This window comes from Glycine soja, chromosome 12, assembly GCF_004193775.1.
Source record: "Glycine soja cultivar W05 chromosome 12, ASM419377v2, whole genome shotgun sequence".
Lineage (NCBI taxonomy): Eukaryota > Viridiplantae > Streptophyta > Magnoliopsida > Fabales > Fabaceae > Glycine > Glycine soja.
The window spans coordinates 9,177,944-9,192,557 of NC_041013.1; the positions used below are offsets into that span (position 1 = coordinate 9,177,944).

Sequence of the window (14,614 nt, forward strand, 5' to 3'; positions counted from 1 at the left end):
ATGATCTCGAACTTTGTATTCGTGGAAACAAATGGTTAGGAGGTGAATCCTTTCCTTGGAGACATCGTGGATAGGCATGCTTGGACGTGAAAATGTGTTTCTTCTTATGTTGTTCTTTTTTAGTTTTACTTATAGTGTTGATTGACTCAAAGTTTATGTAGTTTATCCTTATAGTGTGACTTATGTTTATATGTATGTTCTAAGGAGATTTAGATTACTATGATGTTGTGTATGTGTGTGTATGTCATGCGATGTTTTATTTTAGAGTTAAGCGTTTTAACCTTTGACCTTTAAAACATGAAAAGTTTATAAGTATTTTCATAATCAAATTAATTGAAGAGTTTTAAATGAATTAAGATAAAATCTTTGTTTAAGATAATTTCTAATTTCATGTAACAACAATAAGTTATAACAATTTGTCTTTATATACTCTTGTTGTCATTGTTGCTACAATTGATTTGCTTTTTTTATCATCCAATTTATACAATTGTTTCACACTATTATATGAGTTAGTTATGCAACTACATAACTAATACATTAGAAATAAGGGATATTATAGAGTTATCAAAATGATTGTTATATCATTAGGTGGCAATGAAGTGAGTGCAGCGCTAGTGCTTGTTCCTTTGTGGTCCTAGAAACTTAGGAGTTAGGATTGTGGTCAAGCTATTATCTCCTAAAATGATGCATGATTTTTCTTTAGAAATATAAACCTTTATGAGTATGCATGTGTGTATTATTTTAAAAGCATGGAATATTCCTTGTATTCACTTAATTTTTTTATGATAAAAAAACACTATGTGTGATGTTATAAATCTTGGCATTTCAACTTCCAAGTATAAGCCACCTCTTATGTGAATGTTGACCATCAATCATTTTTGCTCTTTACAAAATAATAGTAGCTTGAATTGTTTTGAATGTTACTTTACCATATCGGCCAACAATTATGGTGTATGTAATAGTAGATGATCTTTTTTAAGTGAATTTTAAGAATGTTACTTTTTTAAGTGAATGTTACTTTACCATATCCCATTAGAATCTATGAATAGTAGATGATCTAAGTGAATTTTGAGAACATAAGAACCTTTTTTAATAATAAAAAAATGTATTTATTCTTACCTTTGAGAAGAAAAAAAATCTTTAACTTCTTTCCTTGGCAATTGCAAAAACTATAAACAAAAATTTATAAATTAAATTGACTAAATAATTAATATCTTTCATGACAAAGTATTAAATAGCATAGTGTGTGTACGTGCATGTGTGTTGATGATAAATATAATATGTATAAAGTTTCATATGGATATATATATATATATATATATATATATATATATTAAAGAAAAATAATTGTTACAAAAAGGAATATGTGAGAGCGTGTGTTCTTACGTGTATATGTACGGAAAAAATCTCACTTTATCTCTCCTAATTTAAGTAAATAGAATGTACATCAAAGAATTTGATCTCAAGATTGCTAGCTCAACGTATCCCACAAGTTACAATCTTGGCGATTTTACTTTCGATCCTTTAACGAATTAACTAATCACAAATTTTTCTTTAAACATGGAATTTTTTATTTTTTATTTTCTGCAAACCATAAAAAACATTCTTAAAAACTTTAACTAAACCTAAGATGAGTTTTATAACATAAATAACGGAACATTCACTTTATTTATTAAAGTATAAAAGATTGTTCACATGACAAACTACTACATTTCTTAATCTATTATAAATAGATTAACCATATAAAGCTTGCCCAACTAAGCTTAATCACGCAAACAATCTTAACCCAAGTTAGAAAAAAATAAATTTTTACGATATAGACGGTAAGTTGTCAATCTTTGTTGATAAAAGACATTAAAGAAAATTCTTCTAATTACGGATGATTTAGCTTCTTCCTCATGTAACAACACACTTTGAAGTATCATCCTCTAATCCATATATAGTCCACTTCAACATAAGTGAGCTTACCCAACCTTGATCCATCGATATTTTTGCTTCTTATAGAATTAATGGCAGCTTGAATTGTTTTGAATGTTACTTTACCATACTGATTAATAATTATGGTGTATGCATTATTCTTCCCACCACAATCTAAGGCTTCACCAAGATAAAAGAAAAAGCTAGTAAGTCAGACAAGAAGGTAAGTCATTGGTCGAGGAAACAATTCCATAGTAAATGATGTGTTAAGTGAATCTTGGGAACTTAAACACTTTTTAAATAATTTTTTTTCATCTCCTATATTTAAAAAGCAAATTATTGCCTTTTTTTTTAATCAAAAGGAGTATTTTTTTTTTCTGTTTTCTTTGAATGAGTTTTTTTTTAATTATTTACCTAAAGGGAGTAAGTCGTAACAGGTGCTACGACTTTTGAGTTATAAGTCATAATATTTGTTATGACTAATTTTTTTAAAATTTTTTTAACTAAAGTTGTTAAATTATTTATGATTTTAATGTAAATATTTTTTTTGTCGTACGACTTCAAAGTCGTAATTTTTTTAAAAAAAAACTAAAGTTGTATTTATCATACACCATGATTTTTTAAAACTAAAGTTATTTTATTTAAATATTTTGTCTATTTAAAATTTATATAATCTTTTACTAAATATGTTATAACTTATTAACACATTAAACCCTAAAATAATAATATGAGCTACAATATTCTAATATATAATATGTAATATTATAAAATTTGAAAAAAGGGGTATTTTACATAAAAGGGATATTTTTTTTAATTTTTTTCTAAATCGGTAATTTTTGAATTGTTTACCTAAAAGGATAAATCATAAAAGGTGTTACGATAAAAATATTTAAATAAAATAATATTAAAAAGATATAATATATTTTAAATAATAAAACATTGCAAAAATATATAACATATTAAATAAAAACATAAAAAATATACAACATATTAAATAAAATTAATAATAAGTAAAATTAAAATTATTTATTTAATAAATAAAAATTTTTTTTAGCAATTTAAAAAAATTGAAAACAAAACAAAATAAAATAAAGAAATGTCTAAAATTTCGTAATATTATAAAATAATATATAATATCATAAAATTTGTAAAAAAGATACAGTGAAATCGTAGCCAAGCTCACGACTTCCAAATTAAAAAATAAGTATTACGACTTTGAAGTTGTAATACAAAAAAAAACTTTTCATAAAATAAAAAATTACACTAAAGTCGTAAATAATTTTACGACTTTGGTATTTTTTTTAAAAAAAGGTTACGACATCAAAGTCATAAAATTAAAAAATTATACTGAAGTCGTACATAATTTTACGACTTCAGTTAAAAAAATAAAAATAAAATTAAAGTTATAATAGATGTTACGACTTCTAACTCAGAAATCATAACACCTATTACAACTTACCCCTCTAGGTAAATAATTCAAAAACAACCTCCATTTAGAAAAAAAAACGAAGAAAAAATACTCCTTTTCGGTAAAAAAGCCAAAAATTATCTTCTTTTTTTTTGCTGGAAGTGAAAAGAAAACTATCTTGCCATTCTTTCCTTGGCAATTGCTAGTATATAAAAAATCCTAACTAATTTAATAATTCTTGTGTGTGTGTATGTATATGTATATATATATATATATATATATATATATATATATATATATATATATATATATATATGCAGGTTTTGATGATGTCAAAAGTTTACTTGTTGATGAACACGGATTAAATCAAGTCAAAGAACAAGATCAAGAAAATCTAAGATAAGGACTTAGTAAATTTGTTAAAAGAATCTCAATTTGATTGCTATAATTTGACCCTAAAATCTTTACTGTCAGAATTCTTTTATTAAAGTTAAATCAGTTTAGAAATCTCTTTTTGAACTGATAATCGATTACCAGGTTCGTGTAATCAATTAGAGTTTGTGAAAATGAGATATTGAAAATTTTGAACTGATGAACCAACGACACAAAATTACTTGCATTTTGATATGTGTAATCGATTACAAGAGTCATGTAATAGATTACCAGCGAAGAGATTTAAGAAAAACTATTGAAAAGTTACAACCCTTCAAAGATATGACTGTATAAACGATTACAAATGTCATGTAATCGATGACCAGTGAAAAAGTTTCAGAAAAAGACACATCTCTTCAAATTGTTTTGAACAGGCACAATGGACCTATATATATGTCCTTACTTCAAAAATAAGAGAATTTTCAGAGAACTTAACTTTCAAAACCTCTCTAAACATCTTTGGTCAAACTCTTGCAAATTATTGAGAATTCTTCTAAGAACTTTAAGTTGTATCATCTTCTTTAAAATAGAGAAATCATTTTGTTCATCTTATAAAACTCAGTTGTAATCATGAGATTGTTTGTCTCTTGGCGTGTGAAAAACTCAAACATAAGGGTGAGGGATCCCAAAGTGTATTCAAAGATTGTAAAGGATTTACAAGGATAGTGGAAAATCTCAAGTAAGTTACTTGAGGACTGGACTGGGCGTAGGAGGCACGCGAAGTGGTCGGACCAGTATAAATCGAGTTTGCAATTCTCTCTTCCCTTATCTCGTTTATTTTATTGCAATTTATTTTGTCTTGCACATTTAAAGAATATTATTAAATTGATTGCTACTTCTTCTTCTATATTCTAAATCTATCACATATCATTTAAAAGGGAATTAAAACTTGTTAGTCGAAAAATTTTTAAGACTTAATTCACCTCTCTCTTAAGTTATTAAGACCAATTGTTCAATAATTATTAATTGAAAAATTTTAAATTCTCTAAATTCATTTCCATACATAACAACTTTTGTAATAAAATATTAAATATCAATGTTTTGTTTTGATGGAAGAAATCATCAATATGGTACAAGGTTACGATAATTAAGAGGATATAGTATTAATCTCATTAAATTCTTTGATATGTTTGATTCGAAAAATTATCATTAAATATAATAAGTTGGCTTGATCTTACTAGGACGACCCCAAGTATCCCCATGAAAGGTTAAGTAACTAAATTATATATGACCATTCATCAGAGGCCTATAAGGTTGATTGAAAGTTACATGAGACTATGAGTTGATCTTATCTTGACGAAACACTCATAGAAGCACAATGATATATATCTTGGAGTACCACATAAGACTCTCAATCTTGCTAAGATGATTCTAGTACCTTCCAAACAATCCCTAACACTCGACAAAACAAGTGAACATCGTCAAGGATTTCATCAACCTCTGACATGCTGGTTAGACACAACACCAAAATGCATCATCTGTTGTAACATAGCAGGACAAACTAACATAGATCATTAAAAGAAATCCACTATAAATAATCAACGAGAACAACACTTGAATCTTTATTTTTTTTACTATACATAATTTCTCAACCGCCTATAAATATATGGTTAGTACATTTATATATTATTTTCTCATCAATGACAACTTGCTACATTACACACGAAACACTTCTTAAATTCAAAAGAATATGTAAGTATGCATGTAAGGGACTCCTTAATTACCGGGATCGATACCCCGCATCTCCACACACTTTGAAGCTTTTTTCATTCATTTCTTTAACAACCCTTTACTCTGTATTCTCGTCTATGATTCATGGAAGACACCCTCAACCTCAATGTCACTCCTTAAGACAACAGCAACCCTTATTCCCAAACCTTCTTCCACCTCTACTTTCGATTCTCTACAATGTGGAACCTTACTCCAATCCCTCACCAACTCCAAATCCTTAACCCAAGCCCTACAACTCCACGCTCACGTCACCACCGGCGGCACCCTCCGCCGCAACACCTACCTCGCCACCAAGCTCGCCGCATGCTACGCCGTCTGCGGCCACATGCCCTATGCCCAACACATCTTTGACCAAATCGTCCTCAAGAACTCGTTTCTCTGGAACTCCATGATCAGGGGCTACGCCTGCAACAACTCTCCCTCGAGGGCCCTTTTTCTATACCTCAAAATGCTGCATTTTGGACAAAAGCCTGATAACTTCACCTACCCTTTTGTCCTTAAGGCATGTGGGGACCTTCTGCTTCGCGAAATGGGTAGAAAGGTTCATGCTTTGGTGGTGGTTGGTGGGTTGGAGGAGGATGTTTATGTAGGCAACTCGATACTTTCGATGTACTTTAAGTTTGGTGACGTGGAAGCTGCGCGGGTTGTGTTTGATAGAATGCTTGTGAGGGACTTGACTTCTTGGAACACCATGATGTCGGGGTTTGTGAAGAATGGGGAGGCAAGGGGTGCTTTTGAGGTTTTTGGGGACATGAGAAGGGATGGTTTTGTGGGAGATAGGACCACCTTGCTTGCTCTTCTCTCTGCTTGTGGGGATGTTATGGATTTGAAGGTGGGGAAAGAGATTCATGGTTATGTTGTTAGGAATGGTGAGAGTGGGAGAGTCTGTAATGGGTTTCTGATGAATTCAATTATTGACATGTACTGCAATTGTGAGTCTGTGTCTTGTGCAAGGAAGTTGTTTGAAGGGTTGAGAGTGAAGGATGTTGTGTCGTGGAATTCTTTGATTTCGGGGTATGAGAAGTGCGGGGATGCTTTTCAAGCTCTTGAGCTTTTCGGTCGGATGGTTGTAGTAGGTGCAGTGCCTGATGAGGTGACTGTTATTTCTGTGCTTGCGGCTTGTAATCAAATCTCGGCATTGCGGTTGGGCGCGACCGTGCAGTCATATGTTGTTAAGAGGGGTTATGTTGTGAATGTTGTTGTGGGAACGGCACTTATTGGCATGTATGCTAACTGTGGAAGTTTGGTTTGTGCTTGTCGTGTGTTTGATGAGATGCCTGAGAAAAATTTGCCTACTTGTACGGTTATGGTTACTGGATTTGGAATTCATGGGAGGGGGAGAGAGGCCATCTCCATTTTTTATGAAATGCTAGGTAAAGGTGTGACACCAGATGAGGGCATTTTCACTGCAGTTTTATCGGCTTGTAGTCATTCTGGATTAGTGGACGAGGGTAAAGAGATTTTCTACAAAATGACTAGAGACTATAGTGTGGAGCCTAGACCAACTCATTATTCATGTTTAGTGGATCTACTTGGCAGAGCAGGGTACTTAGATGAAGCTTATGCAGTTATAGAGAATATGAAATTGAAACCTAATGAGGATGTGTGGACTGCTCTTCTTTCTGCATGCAGATTACATCGGAATGTCAAGTTAGCCGTGATCTCGGCGCAGAAGCTTTTTGAATTGAATCCAGATGGAGTGAGTGGCTATGTTTGCCTTTCCAACATCTATGCTGCTGAGAGACGGTGGGAAGATGTTGAAAACGTGAGGGCATTGGTGGCAAAAAGAAGATTGAGGAAACCACCTAGTTACAGTTTTGTTGAGCTAAATAAGATGGTTCATCAATTTTTTGTTGGGGATACTTCCCATGAACAGTCGGATGATATTTATGCCAAATTGAAAGACTTGAATGAGCAACTGAAGAAAGCTGGATACAAACCTGACACCAGTTTAGTTCTCTACGATGTTGAGGAAGAAATAAAGGAGAAGATGCTTTGGGATCATAGCGAGAGGTTGGCACTTGCTTTTGCTCTTATTAATACTGGTCCGGGGACCACTATCAGAATAACCAAGAATCTTCGTGTGTGTGGAGATTGCCACACGGTAATAAAAATGATTTCTAAGCTCACAAATCGGGAGATTATTATGCGAGATATTTGTAGGTTTCACCATTTTAGAGATGGCTTATGCTCATGTGGTGGATATTGGTGAGCTGATGGAAGTTTGATGTAGTAGTAGATAAAATTCAAAAATGATGAAAATACAAAATTTTTGTTAAATGGAAATTTGATTGCTTGAAAGAGAAGCTACTGTATATAAAGTTGATGATTTTTTATCTGACATGAACATATACCTTAGGATGTTTAAATTTGAATTGCCACAATGTGGCATCATCGTTAGCATTGCAGATGCAACCAGACTATAACTGTAATCTGAAGTGTCTTGTTTTGCCTCAATACGCTAATATTAGGATATGCTTTCTCATTATATGACAAACCCTAGTTTCCTAGTACTTTTACACGAGAAGTGAACTCCTCCTGGTTGTTGTACCAAGGTTGCCAAACTCACATTCACCAGACACCATGCCTTAACATACCAACCGTTTGTCTTGTGCTCAAATAGATGGATATAGTATATTCATTTACTATATCATTTTCTAGATGTGTTTCTTTGTGCATCCTAGTAGCCATGGCCAAGTAAGTTCTCTAACTCTATTAGTTGTTATCTTGTTTTTTCCATACCAACTTTTCTTTTTGTGCCTTGTCTCTATTTTAACAGGAAATAAAGTGAAAACAATGTGACATTTTGTAAATTTTTGTGAAGTACAAAATGTAAAGAGGAACATATTCACAAACCAAATGCTTCCTAAGTATATAGTATACCTGATTATAGTGACAACTGAGATGGAAAAACTAAAGAATGGAAGGATTTTAGAATACCAGAGACATGTTAAAAATAACAGAGGAGTCAGGAGAGAAAGAGGAAGAATGGCATATAGTTATAGGTTAAAGAATGGAGTGAAGGGAGAGCTAAAATAAGATGACAATGAAACATGAAAATGAAATACAGCTAAGAAATTCAAGTATATATTAGATAAGTGGACTCAAACTTATGTAATGAATTACAATTGAAGGCCAAAATCATTTTATCTATCCCCTACCTTGACCAACCTGGAAATGTTTTTACCTGATAGTTTTCTGCAAATGAACGTGAAGCTTTTATTTTAACTAGTCATGTGGTTTTAGTTCTCATGCAAAAAACTTGTGCAAGACAAGGAATTTAAGAAAATAATGTCTGTTAAAGCTTAAATACTTCAATGGAATAGTCAATATAGGATAAAACCCAAATTCCATAAAACTTGATCCTATATGCGTTATTACATAGGTATTCGGTGTGCCAAAGAGTCATTCCTAATATATGCCATAAAATTTTGATTTGCCTTTAATTAAAGATCTGTCTACAGAAGTTAATTATTCTTCTCATATGTTAGATATTTCGTTATTTCTATATTTGTCATGGAAAGCTAACTTGTAATAAGATATTTTTCCCTGGGTAAGGTACTTGTGATGTAATTTACAGTCATTAGGATTGGGCCCATATAATTTTTAAAAGATTAAGAATTTGTTTTCAATTCATATGACTTGGTTCAATTCTTTAAACACTTAATTGCATTTGGATAATAAGGGTACAAGATTATACGCTGCTGTAAGTTGATTCTCAAAATATGCTATGTGAGCAAGTTTCTCCATTTTAGAGATGTAGATTTTTGTATTGCGATATTCAGGATTGATGCAAGTCTGATAAAATAGTTTATTAACTTTGTAGATAGGAATACACACATAAAAAGTACGCATGAGAGTACTGTGTAGATGTTTTTTAGGCAGTGCTACTTCATGGCATTATTATTAGCATAGCAGATTACGGTGGCTGCATGCTTTATTTATATTGGTAGATATTATTTCCAGCAGATTCTTTAGTTACTCTTGGCATCAAATTGGGAAATCAACCATCAACTTTCATGTCTGTCTCTGGAAGCCAGGGGAATGGCGGTATTGGTTTAGTCGCTTCCAGAAGAACCTCCAGGGGAATCTTTGGTGCAGATGGCTTCAATGGTGTTATGGCATGATTGTACTTTTGAGGGTTTGCACAGTAATCCTGCAATTTTAGGGAAATGATTAGGAGGCAACAAGGTAATTATGAAACTGAAGAAAGTTAAAAATATTATCTTTTCATGTGCATGCATCACGGATGCTCACCTGATCTGCATGCATCTTTAGCACAAATTTTTTGAACATATTAAAATTTGATTTTTGCAGTAGATCATCTGATAGACGAAGGTATGTTACTCCAAACATGCTTAGTTTTGGAGGGCCATTGTTGTTGACACCTTGTGGTCTTGCATTCAGTATGATTTGGTTGTAAGCTGTAGCATCATACCTTGGAAGTGCATTTTCTCCAGCAACTTGGATGTCTTCTCTCCAACCTCCACTCAATACCTGTGTGTGTGTTCATGTTTGGCAATTTAACCGCTATAATACAGCCTTTACACTTGGCATCATCTTTAACAAGCAGAGCAAGCTTTAAACTAGAGAAAATTGTAATGCATTACCTGCTGAACAAGCTCCTGTGGTCCACTTTTGGCATCTGAGGGTTGTTCTGAGTCCCTCATCTCAAGACATGTAAAGTTCAAAATGGCATGATGGCGAGACAGCAATCTTGCAATGGGACGGTATCCGTCTCTATTATTAAGGTTGTAATATCCAGCTGTAAGCTCAGCAGCATGATTTTCAACTTTGTACCACCAGTGAATTCCAGATACCTGTTGATCATGGTTAGAGGCTAATCATCTGACAGAAAATGAAGGGGACTGTTGATTGAGGTGTTATGAAGTTTACTTTGATTGCTAATTTGACTTTACAGCTCAGGAAGGCTTTGTTGGCTTCATCTAGTATTTGATCACCATGGTTCAGCAATTTGTTAGAATACCAGGTCAAGAAGAACTTCCCTTTTTCAGTGACATAAGTGCCATTTGATTTGAAGAATCCAGTAGATTCTGGGACATCATTGTACTTGCCTGCGTCATCTGGCAGTTCCCATTCAGGATGGCCAGCCCTTGCTACAGCTGCTTTGAAATCTGCCTTCAAATATTTGTCATAGCACTGCAGAATTTCATTTTTATGATCCTTTAGGTATTCAAATAATCAAATCCCAGTTTGGATGAGAAACAATTGTTTGAAAGCTGAGACCAGACTCACCTGAAATTCTCCAATACCAGGAAATTCCCATCCTTGGCTTTGTGGATAAGAGGGGTATCTGAGCTCTCCAGCTGGGCCAAGCCCAACTTCAATGTCTATAATAAGTCCAGAGTCTAAAAAATCTGACATGTTTTCTCTGAAACTCTTCATGTAGTCACTGTATATCTGCATACAGCAACAAATTTAAACATGCTTTAGTAACCAAGATCATTCTTCTTGTAGTGTACATGTTGAAGTTTGTAACATGTTACACAGTAAATGGTTGTTCAATGACTCAGAATGAATCTGTTTCTCATGTTTTACTATATGATACCGAATCTGTTTCTTGTTTTATTATTTGATATTTGATATTATACTTAATACATGTGATTGATGTGATATATTGATGAAGAGAGGGTTATGTAACAAGGCTGATTTAGTTAGCATCTTTTTGGGGTAGGATTATTGAAGTTAAACCTACCCCTGACACGATCTACCTGATAGACTGAATCAGTTTCTCTAGTTTATTTAGTATATTAATATCAATAATACTATCCTTCTAAGTTGTAATGCAGCATGTTGGCGAAAACTGGATTATGAGGCAGATAAGATCAGCACCTTATGGTCACATGCATTTAAGGAAGGCAAATCTACAGATGATACGTTCAATAGTGTGGTCATTTTTTGCTTGGAAATCGAGTTGAAAAAATAAACATTAGTTATACAAAAGTTAATTATGATTTATATAGTTCACCTCAATGGCTGTTCTTCCATGGAATATAGGCTCGTTGTCCACACCAACAGTTAGATATTCCTTATTCCTGAATCCTGAGCGGTTGGTGTAGAAGATATCAGGATTTGATTCTCCAATGTCAAGCACCCACTGGGGAATTGGGATGTTAACTACATCTCCTACGTTCCCTCCACATTGATGGAATGACATAATAGCTTGGAGTGTCAAGCCACATTCCTGAACCAACTGAAACAAACTCCTGTAGGCACTCCAATCATACTGCTTAGGCCCCTTCAGTTCTATGATCCCCCACCACACATCAACCATAACCCCATCAACACCTGCGGCTCGAAGCTGCAAGAGCTGTTCTTTAAGGCCATCTGGGTCTTCAAAAACATTGTCAACAGTGACAACTCCGAGCTAAAGTAGTTTGAAAGAAAAACAACAAAGCAAGATGATCAGCATGTGTAGATACAAGTGAAGTTATTAGTTTTTATGTCTTATGTGCATGACTTACTGGGAGCATCACATAAACTGGAACATAATTTAGTAACATGTTTCTGTCGGAAGTGGCCATCTTGCCGTTTGCGTGGTGTTTTTTTTAACCTAAGCGAGCTCCAAAGTTCTCTGATATCTTGAAAGATGGAAAAGGAGATACTACGAAGAAGTTGCTGCTTGTTTGAAGTCACGATACAAGGGGCTTTTTATAGATGAAAAAGAAAGAATAATTGTAGACCTAAAAAAAGAGAAAAGTATAACGTAATAGTAATAGGGAACTAGCCGTTGCTAACTGCATTTTTTGCCCCTAGCACAATATTTAACAAACATGACAGTGGGTTCGTGAGGCGTTATGCTATGAAAAAAAAAAACATTTTTTAATGAAAAAAAACATTGTTGCCTTTGATTTTAGTGCATATACTTTATATAATTGTATATATAAAAAATAAAATGGAAGTATCTATAAAAGAAATGCTTAATTGTAAAATTCATCCTCTTATTTTACATATTACACTAAATCAGTCCTCTTATCTTTTAGTTCACTATTTGAGTATCCTATATTTCAAAATACACTATCTTATTTCATTTTAACATGTTGATCGTTAAATTTTAAATATTGATTAGATTAGAAAGTTGATCAATATTTTCTTTAAAAATAAGAACTTACAAAAATGTTTAAGAAATGACTAAAATCATGATTTTTAAAATAAGAAATATATTTTTTACCATTACACTCAAGTATTCATTTAAATATTTGATGTAAAATATAATGTTAATATAAATTTTATATGATTAAAAATTCAAATTTTATTTTTTTAATTTATTATATTTTTATAATCTTATATATTATTTTTAAAATATAATATATAAATTTTATTTTCACATAAATTAAAATACTTATATTTATATGAGTTTTATTTTTACTTTGTATATTATATATTATATATTTAGATAGGGCACTCATTTGCCCCCTAATTGGTCTGCAGATTTGCCAACGATATAGTCAAAATGATGCGCATGCAGGCCTACCGGCATGCCAAGCAAGTGCCCGAGCTTGGTGTGGAGTGCATTTTACATGAACTTTGACACATTTGATTATCTCTCTTAATTATAATTTTTTGGTTAATTATTTTTTTTAGATTTTCAAAACCACATAAATTTTGATTTTTTTTTGGTAAAAATTAACAATAATTTTATTTTTTTTAATAAATTTCAACCCATCACAAAGCATTATTTAAAATAATAATATTGACAAGATTCTTGTACATTATATGGAGTTTTTAAAATTTAGGTAAAATTATATTTTTGTCCTCTAATTATTTTTAATTTCAATTTTAGTCTTACTTTAAATTTATTTACGAATTTAGTTATTAAATTATATCAAATTTGTAAATGTGGTCTCAAGTCCATTTAAACGTTGACTGTTATGGACGATAAAAAAATGTTACAACATCAAGAACTAAATTCGTTAATAAATTTAAAAGGAGACTAAAATCAAAATTAAAACAACTGAAAAAAAAATGTAATTTTACCTAAAATTTATAGAGTTTAAAAATTCAGTAAATGCTATTTATTATTAACAATAAATAGTATTTATTTAATTCACCATTGAATTTATCTGATCTTCACAGTCATACTCTTCATCCTCCACCTATGAACAGTGTAAAGGCCATCGTGATCCTCATGGTCATACTCTTCACCCTCCACATCGGCGTTAAAGGCGTTACCATGGTGGTTGACAGCGACATTGTTCGCAACGCGACTATCCTCGAAAAATGAGGGAGGAAAGAAAGAGGTAGTGGACGTTGGATGGAGCAAAGGATGACATCACAATGAGGATACATCATCTGTATGCATCTATATTTTATCTATCTCTCACACGATATATTTATATATTAGTGTATCTAATTTAAGATAAATTGCATAGATAATCTATCAACGAATTTATTGCTTTTTTTTTTCCCTTCTCCCACAACAAATCTACCAAATATATTCAAGTAAGGAGTTTAGCTTCTATGAGATTTTTCTCTATATATTGTAACATTATTATCACATAAAATCCATATTATAGAATGAATTTTGGCTAAACACTTGTCATTGAAGTTTTTCCATTTAACTATTGTTTTTCGTAATAATTATAACAATGTTATTTACACATTTTAATCATTAACGATTAATTCTTTTTTAAAAAAATTATTAACAATTAATTTATACATATAATATATATATTATTTTGTCTTGTACAATATATAAATATAAGATAAATATTTATTTCATATAACTAAAACTTGTAAAAAAATAAATACTTTTAAATATATAAATTACTTTATAATTAAAATAAATATTTTGAGATATATATAAATTATATTTTGAATTTATGATAAATAATTTATAACATAATATAATTAAGATTATTTTAACTAATGATAATTTTATATTATATATATATATATGTATATGCCCGCGCCGCGCGGACTTATAGGTTAAATGATGTAATAAAAAATAAAAAAATACTTTAAGAAATTATTTTATGAATATTGCTAAAAAAAAATATGTGGACACCGTACTCTCAAGACCTTATGATTGGACTATATAAAATAAGATTATCTACATAATATATATATATATATATATATATATATATATATATATATATATAT

General features: G+C 31.5%; 2 protein-coding genes across 2 annotated transcripts; one reads left to right on the top strand and one right to left on the bottom strand.

Moving 5' to 3' along the window:
- The first annotated feature begins 5,391 nt into the window (after nt 1-5,391).
- Nucleotides 5,392-11,051, top strand: LOC114380118 (putative pentatricopeptide repeat-containing protein At3g11460, mitochondrial). The gene is made up of 2 exons (XM_028339053.1): nt 5,392-8,185; nt 9,458-11,051. Exon 1 carries the CDS (start codon nt 5,595-5,597, stop codon nt 7,698-7,700), a length of 2,106 nt encoding a protein of 701 aa, XP_028194854.1. The 5' UTR covers nt 5,392-5,594; the 3' UTR covers nt 7,701-8,185; nt 9,458-11,051.
- Nucleotides 9,276-12,130, bottom strand: LOC114380119 (beta-amylase-like). Its single transcript, XM_028339054.1, has 7 exons — nt 11,974-12,130; nt 11,478-11,876; nt 10,745-10,909; nt 10,385-10,648; nt 10,099-10,308; nt 9,746-9,985; nt 9,276-9,644 (listed from the first exon to the last, which is right to left on the bottom strand). Exons 1-7 carry the CDS (start codon nt 12,031-12,033, stop codon nt 9,492-9,494), a joined length of 1,491 nt encoding a protein of 496 aa, XP_028194855.1. The 5' UTR covers nt 12,034-12,130; the 3' UTR covers nt 9,276-9,491.
- Between the last annotated feature and the right edge of the window lie 2,484 nt (nt 12,131-14,614).